This window comes from Arachis ipaensis, chromosome B7 (genome assembly GCF_059453495.1).
Source record: "Arachis ipaensis isolate K30076 ecotype BB chromosome B7, ASM5945349v1, whole genome shotgun sequence".
Lineage (NCBI taxonomy): Eukaryota > Viridiplantae > Streptophyta > Magnoliopsida > Fabales > Fabaceae > Arachis > Arachis ipaensis.
The window spans coordinates 84,110,479-84,129,667 of NC_142442.1; the positions used below are offsets into that span (position 1 = coordinate 84,110,479).

A 19,189-nucleotide genomic window follows, 5' to 3' on the forward strand; every position below is an offset into this window, starting at 1 on the left:
GGTCTAGTAAAGTATGAAAAAATCAAACTGGTTCAGCATAGACTTAATGAACCTATGCTTGGAACAGGTTGGTCATTCATACAGTCTATGAAAACTTTTAAGAGCTTTATAAAGAAAATATTGGTCTAGGATTTTGAATAATTAACTAATGCTTTTAAAGAAGGTTAATTTTCCTTTAGATGTCACTGAATGAAATTAACTATTTGCGTTTTATTCTTTACTTTCACGGCATTCTCGACCTCTACTGAGAACATGTGGTTTGGTTCTCACCCCCAAATTTTCCACCCTTTCAGTGACACAGGTTTGAAGATGCAATATGAAGCTGCAAGCGATTAGTAGGCCTTCTTTACGGTTTTAATTGCTTTCATAGAGTCCCCTCGCTGTCGTCCCTTGAGATTTTATTTTACATAGAGGGGTAGGTTTAGTATATTGTATTTGAGTTTTATTTGGTTTCTTTTGTATTAAGAGTTATTATTAATAATATTTATGTGATTATTATTTGTTGGAAATCTTTGAAACATGACTTTACTGAATAAAAACAAAAATTTTCTGGCATTTCCTTAAAACTAAAACGCGAACTCGATACAAAGGCTCGATAATTAAGTAATTAATACTAGAAAAGGTTACGTAATGTTCTTTCTAGTAGAAATACCCTGACTTAAGCAAGATATTTTGCTGGAAGGGATGTTACAATATGGTATCAGAGCATGGATGTTCTTGCTGTGAAACAAGCTTGCAAGTTTACAAAGGAGCATGCTTTGAAAAATGGGCCCTTGTGAGTATATTTGTTTGCTATATTTGATATTTATATCTTAATAATAATTATAGCAATTCAAAGTTCTAAGTGGATCATCAACAAATGCTTAGTTGACATAACAAATTAAAACTCTCTAGAATCTCTGAAAGAACTTATAAGTGGTATCGCCTTAACCATGAAAACATTGCTCCACTTACATTCATTTATTTCCTACCCTTTCTTTTGTTTTTTTGTTTTTTTTTGGCTCATAAATATATGATAAAGTTCAATGAATAACCATTCCCCTCATTCCTTTAAGTGTAGTTTGAAGCAGAGATAGACTGCCTCAATCGGATATACATTCGGCGGCGGCATGTTCGAGATGAATGAAGTGAAGGGTGACAGTCCGTACGGTGCCCGAACTTATGCTGGTGATGATGGATCAAGACAACCAACTAAACTTGAGTTGGAGCAAGCATTTCACCAAGGCAAGAATGAAGCTCAAGAAAGAATGAAGCTATCCATTGTAAGACCCGGTTAATTAACGGCTAATTAACCCATAAATGAGAATTTATTCTAGAAAGCCAAAAATGTAATTTTTATGGCTAAATATGATAGAGGAGATTGAGACAAGAATTTCGATACCAATTTTATAGAAATCAGACCAAGATTGGACAGAACGGGCCAAATCGGTCCAACCGGACCCAAAGTGGGCCCTTGGCCCAACTAAACTAAACCAAAACCCTAGTTTTCAGCACTCTCTCTCCTCACAACACACTCAAACACGCTGAAATTGGTATGGAGGGGGGAAGAACACTCTCTCAAGTTCTCTCCCTTGGTTGATCTTCAAACCACCATAACTTTTGATCTAGAGCTCCGATTGCCGCTCCGTTTGCGGCCACGCGTTCACCGCGGAGAGCTCTACAAAACCCATACAATTAAACTTGAGGTAAGCCACGTTTTACTGTTCGAAATTCCAGCCCTTGATTTCGAGTTTCATGAGCAAAAATGTTGAGATTTTGGGTTCTTTGATGTTATAGGACCCAACTCTCTTGAAGGAGAAGGTTAATCTTGTCTCCTTGGACCTTGGGTGTGGTAAGATTCTCAACCCTAGTGTAATTTGTTGTTCTATGATGTTTGGGTATTGAGATGTTGTGTATGGGTATGATGATTGTGGCTTAGGTTGTGTATATGTGAATATTGGAGCTTGATTGGTGATTTTGGAAAGCTTGGGAGAGGGTTTTGTGTGATAAAATCTGTTCTTGGAGGTGTTGAGACCTTGAGAGCTTGTGGCCAAGTGGTTTAGAAGTGCTCCGGTTGAGCTTGGGTAATCGGCTAAGGTATGGTTTCGGTTTCCCGTATCTAATATGTAATGTGGTAGGAAATACTTAGGCTAGAGGCCCTAAGATAGGCATTGAATTGTTGATGTTGTTGAATGGTTGAGATATATGATGTGATCATATATGTGATTATGAATATTGATGCCTTGATTGTGTGATATATGAGAAATGCATGTTGTGATATATGCTTGATGGATGATTGAGGTTGAATTGATGGGTCGTACCATGTTGATGGTGAGTATGATGATGATTATGTATAATGATGGTTGATTGGAAATGGAATTATTGGAAATTAGAATGATGAAGGATGTATGACATGATATTGTGTTTGTCCTTTAGCCATTTGATTGAGAAGTGTTAAAAGGGTTGGAAATTTTGGTAAAGTGTCAATGTGTGAGTTGAGGATGGATTGTTGTTGATTTTGGTACATTTTGAATGATTTCAAAGAAAAAGGTTGAAATTGGCATGTTTTGATTGATTTTGAAAAGACTTGAAAGTGGCTTGTTTTTGAAAATGGCACTTTATGGTTTTGTATGAAAACATGGTTTTTGGGCATACTTTGACGGGACATAACTTGGACTACGGATCTCTGATTTGTGCCAAATTTGTTTAGAAATGAAATTGGATCCGGGATGTCCATGCCGTTCGAAGAACGGGTGAAAAATGATTTAAAATGAGAGAGTTATGACCGTCGGAAGATTGGGGTTTGAATCTGTGAATTCTACAGCTTTTAACTTAGAAGATTTTTAGCAGAATAACCCTCCGCGCGTAGGCGCACTTGGCGCGTGCGCGCCATTCTTCCAGGAAGCACCATCCACGCGTGCGCGTGGCGTGCGCGGGCGCGTCGATGCGCTGCGCCATATGCCCAGCTATTTTCCAGAGAGTTGTGCCAGAATTGTGCCAGTTTTGTGCCTGGGCGCAAGAGCACCCACGCGTACGCGTGGCTGACGCTTGCGCGCCGTTTGGTTTCAACCGCGCATTCGCGCGTATGACACTTGCACGTCGATGAGTTTTAAGGCCATCCACGCGTGCGCGTGGAGTGCGCGTACGCATGGCCCTGTTTTCATCCCAAAGTTGATTTTTGAGTTTTAAAAGCCAAATTTCATACTTCTAAGCCTCCGATCTCACCACTTATGTCTTAAATCATTATGATATGCCTAGCATGAGGAAAAGGGCTAGTGAATGTGGTAACTTGCGAGTGAAGCAAGGGAAAAATGAATGATCCATGAGGATCAAAGATGATTATGTGAGATGCGGAGAATGGCGGTGGAAGTGCTTGTTATGCCATGGGCCGAAGGGCCATAATTGTTAATGAATTGGCTAGTTATGGATTTAACCGTGAGCCGGATGGCTAGATTATTGCCGTGTTACGGTGGAGCCATGATTATGGCTAAGTATAAATGCATATATGCTGTTGAATGAATTGTGAATGTTTGCACTTCCACTACCGGAGATGAGGGTTTCCCTAGGAGGAAGCAGTGACTAGCCACCACGTGCTCCAGGTTGAGACTCGAAGCTCTTTTGACCCTATGTCGTAAGTGTGGCCGGGCACTGTGAAAGGCCCGGATGAGCTCGCCCCCATAAATATTCACCAGTGAGGGTGATGGATATGGATCATGATTATGATCAAGTTTATGATGAGTATAACTCGAGTTGGGGATGCACGACAGAGGGACAGTCCAATGGTTAGCTACCAGGACTTGTCGGGTTGGCTCTATAACCGACAGATGATATCATCAGCCACTAGGGACAGGCATGCATCATAAGCATACTACATGAATTGTTTGAGATTGCCTATTGACTGCATATTACTTGCTAATTGCCTAAATGCCTTATCTTTTCCTATTTGTAAATCTCTTGTCTGATATAACTGTGTTTGCTATATTATACTCCTGCTGGTGGTTGGGAGGTTTGAAGGAATTGGAAAGGGAAGTATTAGTTAGACTGAAGGATCTTTAGTCAGTTGCCACTTACGGTTTAGCTTGTTTATAAGCTTTGATATTACCTGGAGGAAGTTCTAGGATTGCCTTCGGCTTTCCTCTATTATTATGTATTATATATGTGGAAGCTGTTACCGTACTGGGGACCTCTGGTTCTCACCCATGCGGATTTTGTGGTTTTCAGATGCAGGACGCGAGGCTTCTCGTTGAGGCATGCTGGAGACTTCTGGATTAGCGAAGATCCTTTGTTCTCGGGACTCTGTTTTGGTTTATATATCTTGTTTAGATACTTTTATCTCCATTAAATAATACAAACTGTGATGACTCCTTCTAGAGGGGATTTTGGAGAATAGGTTTTCTGTATTTGTGTCCCTTTGGGTTTTCTTTGGGGTTTCCTTATTTTATTATATGTATATATTATTATGCTCGGACCGGTTATCTTCGCAGCCGGATTTTGAGTCTTGATATTCCCGTTTTTGACACTCCTTATATATATAATCTCGCGTTACCTTATCCTTTGCTCGTTGCGTTATCGATCGGAGTGTTGCGCTTTCGAGTTACGGTTTTTTTGTTTACCCCTTTTTCTACAAAGGCTCCTAGTTATAATCAATTATTCATACTACCATACGTACTAAATTTTTGTTTTAGAGGTCGTAATACCTTGCCATCTCTGAATTATGACTTAAGCATAAGACTCTGTATGGTAGGGTGTTACATTATGGTATCAGAGCAGTTCGTTCCTGTAGAGCCTGAGGAATGGACTGACTATGCTTCTGTGCATTCTCTGTATGTGTGTTATGTGCTGTTAGTATATCTACTTGATATGGTTGGCATAAACGTTCATGAGCATGCATTTGGGACTTTGAAGCACTAAACTTCCGATATTGAGACTGATCAACTTAATATCGATTGTTTGGTGTGTATAGGAACCAGATGGCGCCTTGTGGATGCGGTAGAGGCCGTGGGAGAGGACATACAAATGCTCGTGCACCGGAGACTAACCCTAATGACCCGATGAATTTTATGACTGCGTTGGAGAACATGGTTGCTGCTATGCAAGCCACTGCTGAGGCTCTTGGTCAACAGATGAACAACTATGGTAATGACGGAGGTAGAGTTCAGGGCCCGATGACACTGGCGAACTTTTTGAAGGTTAATCCCCCGAAGTTCAAAGGAACTACTAGCCCGACTGAAGCTGATACATGGTTTCAGGCTATGGAACGAGCACTGCAAGCGCAGGTGGTACCTGAAGGGCAGCGTGTGGAGTTCGCTACCTATTTGCTCACTGGTGAAGCGTCGCATTGGTGGCAAGGAATCCGACGCCTCCTGCAGCAGGGTGATGATTATATCACCTGGGACGTCTTCCAAGAGGAGTTCTATAAGAAGTACTTTCCGACTTCTGCTAGGACAGCCAAGGAGCTTGAATTGTTGCAGCTGAAGCAGGGTACTATGTCCGTATCTGAGTATGCTGACAAGTTTGAGGAGCTGTTCAGATTCTCTCGTATGTGTCAAGGGACTCCGGTGGAATATGAGGAGTGGAAGTGTGTTAAGTACGAAGGAGGACTTCGGAGCGATATTTTCGATTCGGTAGGGCCAATGGAGATTAGGACTTTCTCCGAATTGGTGAACAAGTGTAGGGTTGCTGAAGAATGTGTGAAGAGGGCAGCCGCTGAGAAAGGAAGTCACAAAGGATCATTTCCACAGAACCGAGGGAAGAGCTTTGCACCTAGAGGTCCATCTTTCAAGAGGGGAGGTTCTTTTAGGAGGCCCAACAACAACTACTCCCAAGGGAAAAGGTTTGGGAAGCAGCCTCAGAATGATCAAGCTTGTACTAGGTGTGAAAGTCACCATCCGGGAGTACCATGCAAGGCCGGATGGGGTTTGTGCTACAATTGTGGAAAAGCGGGGCATAAAGCCACAAGTTCTCCGGAGAAGCAAAAGCAAGGTGCTGGGAAAGCACAACAGACTGGTCGGGTGTTCACCACCTCAGCTGTGGGTGCAGAGGGATCCGAGACACTCATTCGAGGTAACTGTGAAATGGCTGGTCAAACTTTAAATGCTTTATTTGATTCGGGAGCATCGCATTCATTTATTGCATTTGAGAAAGCCCATGAGTTAGGATTGAAGATCGTAACCTTAGGTTATGACTTAAAAGTGTATAATGCTACCCATGAGGCCATGGTAACTAGGCTAGGATGCCCGAAAGTTTCGTTTAGGTTCAAGCAGCGTGATTTTGTCCATAATTTAATCTGCTTACCGATGATCAGTCTTGATCTTATCTTGGGATTGGACTGGTTATCTGGGAACCATGTCCTGCTTGATTGTTCTACAAAGTCGGTGTACTTTATGCCGGAGGATACAGAAGGGCCGGTCGTGGTGAATAATTATTACTTGAATTCGATGATGGTGAACTGTTCTGGAATCGAATGTCAGGGTATCCTGTTGTTAACCGCTGGTGTTTCGGGTGATGATCAAAAGTTGGATCAGATTCCGGTAGTGTGTGAGTTTCCGGAAGTGTTTCCCGATGATATTGAGGAATTTCCACCTAACCGAGAGGTCGAGTTTGCTATTGAGTTGGTGCCTGGGGCGGGACCAATCTCAAGTGCTCCTTATAGGATGTCACCGTTAGAGATGGCCGAGCTAAAGTCTCAGTTAGAGGAATTGTTGGGTAAGAACTTTATCCGACCAAGTGTTTCCCCGTGGGGTGCTCCAGTGTTACTGGTAAAGAAGAAAGATGGAAGTATGCGGCTCTGTGTGGATTACAGGCAGCTGAACAAGGTCACCATAAAGAATAAGTACGCATTGCCGAGGATTGATGATCTCATGGATCAGTTACAAGGAGCTGGGGTTTTCTCTAAGATCGATTTGCGATCCGGTTATCACCAGATAAGGGTGAGGGGTGAGGATATCCCTAAGACCGCTTTCAGGACTCGTTATGGTCATTACGAGTATACTGTAATGTCCTTTGGGTTGACGAACGCTCCTGCAGTATTTATGGATTACATGAATAGAGTGTTCCATCCGTTTCTGGATAAATTTGTTGTTGTCTTCATTGACGACATACTAATTTACTCCAAAACTGAAGAAGAGCATGCGGAACACTTGCGGACCGTGTTGCAGATTTTAAAGGAGAAGAAACTCTATGCAAAACTGTCTAAGTGTGAGTTTTGGAAGAGTGAGGTAAAGTTTTTGGGTCACGTGGTGAGTAAGAAGGGAATAGCCGTAGATCCAACTAAGGTGGAAGCTGTGATGGATTAGAGGCAACCAACCACAGTAACTGAGATAAGGAGTTTTCTGGGTTTAGCTGGCTATTACCGAAGGTTTATCAAAGGCTTTTCGCAATTAGCCTTGCCGTTGACAAAGTTAACCCGCAAAGACACTCCGTTTGTTTGGACTCCTGAGTGCGAGGAGAGCTTTCAGACATTGAAGAAAAAGTTGACCACTGCACCTGTGTTAGTGTTACCTGAGCCGAACGAGCCTTTTGAGGTGTACTGTGATGCATCGTTAAAGGGTCTAGGGTGCGTGCTGATGCAGCATCATAATGTGGTGGCGTATGCCTCACGACAGTTAAGACCTCATAAAGTTAGTTACCCTACGCACGATCTGGAACTCGCTGCGGTCGTGTTTGCCTTGAAGGTGTGGAGGCATTATCTCTATGGGGTTAAGTTCCAAGTCTTCTCCGATCACAAGAGCTTGAAATACCTCTTTGATCAGAAAGAGCTTAATATGAGGCAAAGGAGGTGGATGGAATTGTTGAAAGACTATGACTTTGAGTTAAATTACCATCCTGGAAAGGCGAATATAGTGGCGGATGCGTTAAGTCGAAAGTCGTTATATGCGTCTTGGATGATGCTTCAAGAGGAGAAGTTGCTCAAGGGATTCGAGAGTCTAAAAATTGGTGTTCGAAAAGTATCCGGAACCTTGTGTTTGAGCCGATTAGAAATCTCGAGTGACTTTAAGTCCGAACTCCTAAAGGCTCATGAAAATGATGAAGCGTTATGGAAGGTGTTACCGGCTATCGAGCAAGGAAAACAGTCGAGAGTGTCGGAAGAAAAAGACGGGTTATGGAGATTCAAGGGTAGGATCATTGTGCCGGATGTTGGCACTTTGAGGCAAGATATCTTAAAGGAGGCACACAAAAGCGGATTCTCCATTCACCCGGGAAGTACTAAGATGTACCATGATTTAAAGGCGATGTTTTGGTGGCCGGGTATGAAGAATGATGTGGCGGAATATGTTTCAAAGTGCTTAACTTGTCAAAAGGTAAAGATTGAACATCAAAGACCTTCCGGGATGTTGCAACCCTTAGAGGTTCCGCAATGGAAGTGGGAAAGTATTGCAATGGACTTTGTGTCGGGATTGCCAAGGACTAGGACTGGTTTTGATGCTATCTGGGTGATCGTGGACCGACTGACGAAGTCAGCTCACTTTTTACCCATTTGGATGATTTACACCCTTGAGGAGCTAGCTCGGTTATACATAAAAGAGATTGTGAGACTTCATGGTGTACCTGCTACTATACTCTCTGATAGAGATCCTCGTTTTACTTCGAGGTTCTGGGGTGCATTTCAGAAAGCTTTTGGAACCCGATTAAGCTTGAGTACAGCTTACCATCCTCAAACAGATGGTCAATCCGAGAGGACGATCCAAACACTAGAGGATATGTTGAGAGCTTGTGTTTTGGACCAACCGGCGAGTTGGGATCGGTATATGCCGTTAGTGGAGTTTGCATACAATAATAGTTACCATGCGAGCATCGGAATGGCTCCGTATGAGGCGTTGTATGGGAGGAAATGTCAATCTCCGCTATGTTGGTATGAAGCTGGAGAGAAAGGCTTGTTAGGGCCGGAGATGATAGCTAAGACCACTGAACAAGTGAAGAAAATCCGAGATAGGATGCTTACGGCACAGAGTCGCCAAAAGAGTTACGCCGATCAGAGGCGGAAGCCCTTGGAATTTGAGGAAGGAGATCATGTTTTCCTTAAGGTTACTCCGACCACAGGAATAGGTAGAGCGATTAAAGCAAAGAAGTTGAATCCTCGATACATTGGTCCATTTCAGATCCTGGAGAGGATTGGACCGGTGGCATATCGGATGGCTCTACCACCTCATCTTTCGAACCTGCACGACGTGTTTCACGTGTCGCAGCTTCGGAAGTACACCCCTGATGCTAGCCATGTGTTAGAACCCGAATCGGTTCAGTTAAGGGAAGATTTGACGCTTCCAGTGGCTCCAGTCAGAATTGATGATACTAGTATCAAACGGTTGCGTGGAAAGGAGGTTTCATTAGTCAAAGTGGCTTGGAGTCGAGGCGGTGTTGAGGAACACACTTGGGAACTTGAGTCGGAGATGCGAACGGATTATCCGCACTTATTCTCAGGTAATTGCATTTGAATTTTGTGGGCAAAATTCCCAATTAGGTGGGTAGAATGTAAGACCCGGTTAATTAACGGCTAATTTACCCATAAATGAGAATTTATTCTAGAAAGCCAAAAATGTTATTTTTATGGCTAAATGTGATAGAGGAGATTGAGACGAGAATTTCGGTACCAATTTTATAGAAATCGGACCAAGATTGGACAGAACGGGCCAAACCGGTCCAACCGGACCCAAAGTGGGCCCTTGGCCCAACTAAACTAAACCAAAACCCTAGTTTTCAGCACTCTCTCTCCTCACAACACACTCAAACACGCTGAAATTGGTATGGAGGGGGGAAGAACACTCTCTCAAGTTCTCTCCCTTGGTTGATCTTCAAACCACCATAACTTTTGATCTAGAGCTCCGATTGCCGCTCCGTTTGCGGCCACGCGTTCACCGCGGAGAGCTCTACAAAACCCATACAATTAATCTTGAGGTAAGCCACGTTTTACTGTTCGAAATTCTAGCCCTTGATTTCGAGTTTCATGAGCAAAAATGTTGAGATTTTGGGTTCTTTGATGTTATAGGACCCAACTCTCTTGAAGGAGAAGGTTAATCTTGTCTCCTTGGACCTTGGGTGTGGTAAGATTCTCAACTCTAGTGTAATTTGTTGTTCTATGATGTTTGGGTATTGAGATGTTGTGTATGGGTATGATGATTGTGGCTTAGGTTGTGTATATGTGAATATTGGAGCTTGATTGGTGATTTTGGAAAGCTTGGGAGAGGGTTTTGTGTGATAAAATCTGTTCTTGGAGGTGTTGAGACCTTGAGAGCTTGTGGCCAAGTGGTTTAGAAGTGCTCCGGTTGAGCTTGGGTAATCGGCTAAGGTATGGTTTCGGTTTCCCGTATCTAATATGTAATGTGGTAGGAAATACTTAGGCTAGAGGCCCTAAGATAGGCATTGAATTGTTGATGTTGTTGAATGGTTGAGATATATGATGTGATCATATATGTGATTATGAATATTGATGCCTTGATTGTGTGATATATGAGAAATGCATGTTGTGATATATGCTTGATGGATGATTGAGGTTGAATTGATGGGTGGTACCATGTTGATGGTGAGTATGATGATGATTATGTATAATGATGGTTGATTGGAAATGGAATTATTGGAAATTGGAATGATGAAGGATGTATGACATGATATTGTGTTTGTCCTTTAGCCATTTGATTGAGAAGTGTTAAAAGGGTTGGAAATTTTGGTAAAGTGTCAATGTGTGAGTTGAGGATGGCTTGTTGTTGATTTTGGTACATTTTGAATGATTTCAAAGAAAAGGGTTGAAATTGGCATGTTTTGATTGATTTTGAAAAGACTTGAAAGTGGCTTGTTTTTGAAAATGGCACTTTATGGTTTTGTATGAAAACATGGTTTTTGGGCATACTTTGACGGGACATAACTTGGACTACGGATCTCTGATTTGTGCCAAATTTGTTTAGAAATGAAATTGGATCTGGGATGTCCATGCCGTTCGAAGAACGGGTGAAAAATGATTTAAAATGAGAGAGTTATGACCGTCGGAAGATTGGGGGTTGAATCTGTGAAATCTACAGCTTTTAACTTAGAATATTTTTAGCAAAATAACCCTCCGCGCGTAGGCGCACTTGGCGCGTGCGCGCCATTCTTCTAGAAAGCACCATCCACGCGTGCGCGTGGCGTGCGCGGGCGCGTCGATGCGCTGCGCCATATGCCCAGCTATTTTCCAGAGAGTTGTGCCAGTTTTGTGCCTGGGCGCAAGAGCACCCACGCGTACGCGTGGCTGACGCTTGCGCGCCGTTTGGATATTTTTCAACCGCGCATTCGCGCGTATGACACTTGCGCGTCGATGATTTTTAAGGCCATCCACGCGTGCGCGTGGAGTGCGCGTACGCATGGCCCTGTTTTCATCCCAAAGTTGATTTTTGAGTTTTAAAAGCCAAATTTCATACTTTTAAGCCTCCGATCTCACCACTTATGTCTTAAATCATTATGATATGCCTAGCATGAGGAAAAGGGCTAGTGAATGTGGTAACTTGCGAGTGGAGCAAGGGAAAAATGAATGATCCATGAGGATCAAAGATGATTATGTGAGATGCGGAGAATGGCGGTGGAAGTGCTTGTTATGCCATGGGCCGAAGGGCCATAATTGTTAATGAATTGGCTGGTTATGGATTTAACCGTGAGCCGGATGGCTAGATTATTGCCGTGTTACGGCGGAGCCATGATTATGGCTAAGTATAAATGCATATATGCTGTTGAATGAATTGTGAATGTTTGCACTTCCACTACCGGAGATGAGGGTTTTCCTTGAAGGAAGCAGTGACTAGCCACCACGTGCTCCAGGTTGAGACTCAAAGCTCTTTTGACCCTATGTCATAAGTGTGGCCAGGCACTGTGAAAGGCCCGGATGAGCTCGCCCCCATAAATATTCACCAGTGAGGGTGATGGATATGGATCATGATTATGATCAAGTTTATGATGAGTATAACTCGAGTTGGGGATGCACGACAGAGGGACAGTCCAATGGTTAGCTACCAGGACTTGTCGGGTTGGCTCTATAACCGACAGATGATATCATCAGCCACTAGGGACAGGCATGCATCATAAGCATACTACATGAATTGTTTGAGATTGCCTATTGACTGCATATTACTTGCTAATTGCCTAAATGCCTTATCTGTTCCTATTTGTAAATCTCTTGTCTGATATAACTGTGTTTGCTATATTATACTCCTGCTGGTGGTTGGGAGGTCTGAAGGAATTGGAAAGGGAAGTATTAGTTAGACTGAAGGATCTTTAGTCAGTTGCCACTTACGGTTTAGCTTGTTTATAAGCTTTGATATTACCTGGAGGAAGTTCTAGGATTGCCTTCGGCTTTCCTCTATTATTATGTATTATATATGTGGAAGCTGTTACCGTACTAGGGACCTCTGGTTCTCACCCATGCGGATTTTGTGGTTTTCAGATACAGGACGCGAGGCTTCTCGTTGAGGCATGCTGGAGACTTCTGGATTAGCGAAGATCCTTTGTTCTCGGGACTCTGTTTTGGTTTATATATCTTGTTTAGATACTTTTATCTCCATTAAATAATACAAACTGTGATGACTCCTTCTAGAGGGGATTTTGGAGAATAGGTTTTCTGTATTTGTGTCCCTTTGGGTTTTCTTTGGGGTTTCCTTATTTTATTATATGTATATATTATTATGCTCGGACCGGTTATCTTCGCAGCCGGATTTTGAGTCTTGATATTCCCGTTTTTGACACTCCTTATATATATAATCTCGCGTTAACTTATCCTTTGCTCGTTGCGTTATCGATCGGAGTGTTGCGCTTTCGAGTTACGGTTTTTTTGTTTACCCCTTTTTCTACAAAGGCTCCTAGTTATAATCAATTATTCATACTACTATACGTACTAAATTTTTGTTTTAGAGGTCGTAATACCTTGCCATCTCTGAATTATGACTTAAGCATAAGACTCTGTATGGTAGGGTGTTACATCCATAAATTAGGATATTGAATTCTGATGAGTCTACTAGTAGTTACTTGTCATCTAATGTATTCAGTTTGTATTATTGCATGGAAATAATTGCTTCTTATTATAAAGAAAGCGCTTTGTACTCACTGGTGTGTGTTTCTATTTTTCTTATCAATAAAAATTTGTTTTATTAAATTTATATATATTTTGAATGAAAACAAGTTTATTTTGCAATGGAAAAATCTAAAAAAAATTCTATTTTACCTTACTGACGGATTTACAGACGGATTTTTTGTCTGTAATAAGGTTCAAATTACAGACAGAAAATCTGTCGAAAAATCCGTCTGTAATTACAGACGAAAAATCCGCCGAAAAATCCGTCTGTAACTATAGACAGAAAATCTGTCGGAAAATCCGTCTGTAACTACGGACAGATAATCTGTCAGAAAATCCGTCTGTAATTACAGACGAAAAATCTGTCAGAAAATCCATCTGTAATTACCGACGAAAAATCCGTCGGAAAGTTTGTCGTCTCAGGGAAATGGATGGAGAATTTACAGAGGGAAAATCCGTCGGTAACTGGTAAAAATCCGTCTGTAATTTCTGACGGAAAAAAATCCGTCGGTAAATAATTTCCGACGAGGCTTTTACAGAGGGACAAAATTCGTCGGTAATCAAAAATCCGTCTGTAATAAAGACTAAATCTGTCTGTAAATCTGTCTGTATTAATCCATTTTCTAGTTGTGGGTGCTGTTGTGGTATGGATTAAGACAATATTTAAGGTTGGTTCATGCGAATTTAAATATATCTATTAATTTGTTATTAATGTTATGCGTACAACTTAAGTGCTTTCCTGAGGCACTCACTTTAGGACCTTCTTTAAGAATTGTTAAAATTTAATTTTCTTTGCTATTTTATGTCCAATGCCTTCAAAGTATTTTGGAGACTTGGAAAATGTTGTCTCTTAGTTAATTAGGAAGCTAAACTCGTAGTTAGTGAGACTAGCAGTAAGGACTTCAAACTAGAAATTTAGCTGTCTATTTGAAATATATAGATTTTCGATGGATGTGTCCAAGGATTGAATGGATACACCATGTCATGAAAAAGAATATCAACTCAGTGTAGAAAAGTTTTTACACTTTGCTTTTTCATCACTAGGAATTCCTTAAGGGAAAGAAATTCAGTGCCCATGTGCAAAGTGTTGTAATAGACTTTGGTTAAGGAGAGATGTCATGTATGACCATCTAATATACAATGGATTCATAAAAGGTTATAGGCGGTGGTTTAATCATGGGGAATCACTTGTTGCTATGGATGTTGACAGTAACACAGATGAGGAATATAACTGCAATGATAACATTGATGAGTTGTTACGTGATAGATTCAGAGATAATACACAAGTTGATGGACATAACATGGGGCCTAACGAAGGTGCAAAAGAATTTTATAAATTGGTAGACGAGGCAAGCCAAGAACTATACCCTGGATGTAAAGGATTCCCAAGATTATCCTTTACCATCCGTCTTTACTTGTTAAAATGCTTGCATGGTTGGAGTAATGCATCGTTCACTTCTCTCTTAGAATTATTGAAAGAAGGAATGCCACATTTGAATATTCCTACTTCTTTTGATAAAACGAAGAATATGGTGAAGAATTTGGGTATTGACTACCAAAAGATCGATGCATGTCGCAATGACTTCATGTTGTATCGGAACGGGTATGAGAATGACTCATCTTGCCATGTCTGTGGAACATCCCGTTATATTGAGCATCATGTAGAAGAGGACGATACTACCTCATCTAAAGAGCCTCGTAAAGTTGCTGCAAAAACTCTAAGGCATTTCCCCCTGATTCCCAGACTTCAAAGGCTTTTTATGTGCACAAGGACGGTTGAAGCTATGTCTTGGCATCATAATGAACGTGTTAAAGATGGGTCGTTAAGGCATCCTGCCGATGGTGAATCTTGGAAATCATTTGACAGTCGACATGAAGATTTTGCAAAGGAGCCTCGTAATGTGAGACTTTGCTTAGCAAACGACAGGTTCAATCCGTTTCGAACTTTAAGTAGTACACATAGTACATGGCCTATTGTTCTAATGGTGTATAATCTACCCCCTTGGATGAGCATGAAGTCTGATTATTTTATGCTCTCTTTACTCATTCATAGCCCACAATCACCGGGAAATGATATTGATGTCTTTCTTCAACCACTAATTGAAGAATTAAAAAAATTGTGGGAGTTAGGTGTCGAAACATATGATTCCAAAGAGAACAAAACATTCAACATGAGAGCATGTCTTTTATGGACAATTAATGACTTCCCTACGTATGCTATATTATCTGGGTGGAGTACAAAAGGAAAATTGGCTTGTCCGTGTTGTAATGATGAGACTTCTTCTATATATCTGAAACATAGCCACAAGACAGTTTATATGGATCATCGAAGGTTTTTACCCATGAACCATCCATGGAGACATAATATAAGATCTTTCAATGGAAAAACTGAACTTAGGTCTCCACCGCAGTTGTTAGATGGAACAACTGTATTTGATATATTGCATGGGGTAGATAATTCTTTTGGGAAGAAGCAAAGGAGATCAAAGAATGGCATTTCAAATTGAAAAAAGCGGTCAATCTTTTTTTATTTACCGTATTGAAAGTTCAACATGTTTAGTCACAACCTTGATGTCATGCACATAGAGAAGAATATAGTTGATAGCATAACTGGAACTCTTTTGGATATTTCTGGAAAGACAAAAGATCATGCAGCTGCGCGTTTTGACCTTAAAGACATGAGTATCAGGAAAAACCTTCAACCAAAAGATACGAATGATGGTAAAAGAACTAAGTTAGCAAAGGCATTCTTCTCAATGACTGCAGTAGAGAAAACAATCTTTTGTAGTGTGTTAAAAGGGGCAAAATTACCAGACGGCAGCGCTTCCAATATCGCTCGATGTGTGCAGCAAATAGAAAAGAAGATTTCTAGTTACATTACCCATGATGCTCATTTTATGTTACATTACTTGTTGCAAGTACCGATCAAAAGCATACTTCCTGACCATGTTGCCATCGCTTTAGTTCGATTATGTTCATTTTTTCGCCAGATATGTCAAAAGGTAGTTAGCCTAGATGATGTAGTTAACTTAGAAGCAGAGATTGCTAAGACATTATGCCAATTAGAGAGGATTTTCCTTCAAGCTTTTTTGACATAATGGTGCACTTGCCTATCCATTTGGAAAATGAAGTGATGTTAGGTGGTCCAGTTCAATATCGTTGGATGTACCCTGTTGAACGATATATGTGCACACTAAAATCGTATGTTCGTAATAGAAGTCGTCCAGAAGGATCCATTGCCAAAGGATATTTGGGGAATGAGTGTATTAATTTTTGCTCAAGATATTTGCATGAAGATGTCTAGACAAGATTCAACAGAGTCCCTTGAAACAATGATGAGTCTGTTTCAGATGAGCTGCGAACTCCTAGTTTGTTTCCAAGTAAAGGATGTCCTTTGGGTGGAAAAATGGGAGATTTGTTCATGTTAGATGAAAAATAAGAAATACAAGGTCATGCATACATCCTAAACAATTGTGATAAGATCGAAGTCTACATGAGGTATTTTGTTTGATTCATTGTCATTTCGTAGACCTCAATCATAACATTTTACCCTACTAACAAATAAGAATATGAATATTTGATCTTCAGAGAGCATGAGGAGGCAGTAAATGATAACAATCCACGAAGAACAAAGTGGGAGAAAGCCAAAGACCATAGTCAACAGTTCTCAGAATGGTTTAAAACTTATGCCATGAAAAAGGATGTGCCTGGTTGGGCAAAAGGGTTGGCTAGGGGTCCAAATGGAGTTGCAAAAAGATTTTCAGGTTATGTTATCAATGGGTATAGGTTCCATACAAGGCACCGTGATGCAAGACGTAAAACCCAAAATAGTGGTGTCACATTGGAGGCATTGACTCCTAGTTTTGCTACTGTGAAAGATAAGAACCCAATTGAAACAAAAGTAACCTACTATGGTAGAATAGTTGATATGTTTGAATTAGATTATTATGGCCAATTTAAGGTAGTCCTATTTAAGTGTGAGTGGTATATAGTTGCAAAAGACAACTTTGGTCTCTCATATGTGTATTTCAGTAAAAAATGCTACTAAGAAGAACCATTTGTGCTAGCATCCCAAGTAAACCAATGCTTTTATGTGCAAGACCCATATGTGAGTGACAAACACTATGTTATGAAAACAATTCCAAGAGATTTATTTAAGATAAGTGATGACCTTGAGTCTGATTCCCTCATAATATATGCAAGGGATCCATGTGAACCTGAAGTGATTCCCAGTCTCCCAAATGATAATGGCGAAGTTGATCTAGTGAGGAATGATTTACGAGAAACCATTATAGATATAGCTTCAAATATGTTTGCCAAACAACGTGGCGAGGAAGATGAGGAAAGCGAATACGAGTACATGGAGGACTCTGATTCTGAAACATCTTGACATGTTTTCATGTAATGCTATTTTGGTAGAATTCTAAACATCTCATTTTTTTTAGTTATTTTTCTTATTTAATTACTCGCTTATGTTGATTATGTTCATTTAATTATTCATAAAATAATATTTTTTCATTGCAACTCTTTTGTGTATGCAGAATGGAGAAAGGAGAGATCACTAAAAGAAAATGGATAAGTACCTTAGCACAAAAAATGAAAGAAAAAAGTCCAAAAAAAAAGAATTCCTTTGAGGTTACATAAGTGAGGTCAAGTGCTGAATTGCTACAACAATACAATATTAAAAGAGAAAAGATTATGGCTGAAGATAAGAAGGCTAGCTTCCAAGCTCAAGACCCAAAAGATCAAACAAGAAACCAACCATCACAACCGTGGAAGATGCCATTGAAGAGCAAGCTAGGACTCCAAAGAAGAAAAAGAAGGTCCAACCAATGTCACTTTTTCAAGAATGTGAACATAATGGGAACGGGACAATGTTTCATGCTGAAAAGACCTCCAAAACTGGGAAACAAAGGACTGTTGAAGTTGATATAATGGAACAAAATGATTTAAGTTCTTATGATGAGGGAGAAGATACAAGTGAGCTAAGTGCAAGTTCAACGAAAAAAAGAATGAGTCTTGACATGTATTTTAAGGTACATGGGATAAATTTGAAAGATGAAGAAGATGAGGAAGATGAGGAAGATGAGCTTGATGATGCTGCAAATGATGAAGGTAATGGAGGACAATCTAGAAATGAAGGTGCTTTTCTTGTTTTACCTTATTGTCAAAATATAGCTTGTATTACTTCTAAGTTGATTTGAGTTAAAATTCTATTATTTTAATCGGACTTAGGCACAATAAAGAAGAAAACTCGTGGAAAGACTATGTGCAAAAAGCTTCATGCCACTGATTTTAATGATCGACGGGAGGTGGAATTTTTTGGAGGGCAGCCTGTAGGTCCAATCAAGGAGGTCGTATCTAATCTCAACCAACTTTTGGGCACAACAGTCAGAAATACTTGTTTTGTGACTTTGCTATATACTAGTTGGCATGGTGTGCCTAAAAATCTCAAAGAGGACATGTGGCAGTATGCCAATGTATGTAAATATAGCATTATAGATAATTTTTTAAAATTTATTTGTTACTTTATTTATGCTAACCTTTGACATTCTAATTTGTTATCTTGTTTAGCAAAAATTCATTCTTCCAATAACTTCAAAGCGGTGGGTAATAAAGGGATTTTGTCGTTCATGGAAAAAATACAAAGGCAAAATAAAAAAAGGAACATTTCTTGAAGTACAACACAAAGAAAGAAAAGGTAAAGAACCAACCATTAGAGATCCCTGAGGTTCAATTTCGCAAACTAATTCGGTATTGGAGTCTTTCGACTGTCAAGGTAATATTGTCCTTTAGTTCTTTATATGATTAAACTTGGTGTTTTGAAAAAAGGTAATGTGATTTTGAAAAAATAAGAAAACATGTTTATTAAGAATAATAACATCTCTTTTTCATATTTATATTTATATTTAGGCTGTGTCTACTAAGAATGCTGAAAATAGTTCAAAGCAAACATGTCCTCACCGGATGGGATCCACAAATTTTGGAATAGTGCGCAAGCAGCTGATAATATAACTTATTTTTTTTTGTGATTTCTCATTTATATTCATATTGTAGTTTTCTAGTTAGTATGCTTCATGTAAATTTTTCTATATGTACTCTAAAGAGAACAGTGAAGAACCATCAAGAGTTGAAGTTTTCATAGCAACTTGCACAAGTAAAAAAGGAAAAGAAATTGATGCTAAA

At 40.2% G+C, this 19,189-nt stretch overlaps 1 protein-coding gene and 1 long non-coding RNA gene across 2 annotated transcripts; both read left to right on the top strand.

Annotated features, from left to right (window-relative positions):
• The first annotated feature begins 9,967 nt into the window (after positions 1-9,967).
• On the top strand, positions 9,968-18,358 carry LOC107607360 (uncharacterized). Its single transcript, XR_015892174.1, has 4 exons — positions 9,968-10,016; positions 10,104-10,261; positions 17,545-18,118; positions 18,239-18,358. It is a non-coding gene; the product is annotated as an uncharacterized LOC107607360 (long non-coding RNA).
• On the top strand, positions 14,122-15,510 carry LOC148553198 (uncharacterized). The gene has a single exon (XM_088492909.1). The coding sequence runs from the start codon at positions 14,122-14,124 to the stop codon at positions 15,508-15,510; it is 1,389 nt and encodes a 462-aa protein (XP_088349035.1).
• Positions 18,359-19,189: the final 831 nt, after the last annotated feature.

Bases quoted from the DNA above. Each gene is read 5' to 3' on its own strand.
- LOC148553198 (XM_088492909.1), top strand. From the start codon at position 14,122: ATGTATGACCATCTAATATACAATGGATTCATAAAAGGTTATAGGCGG.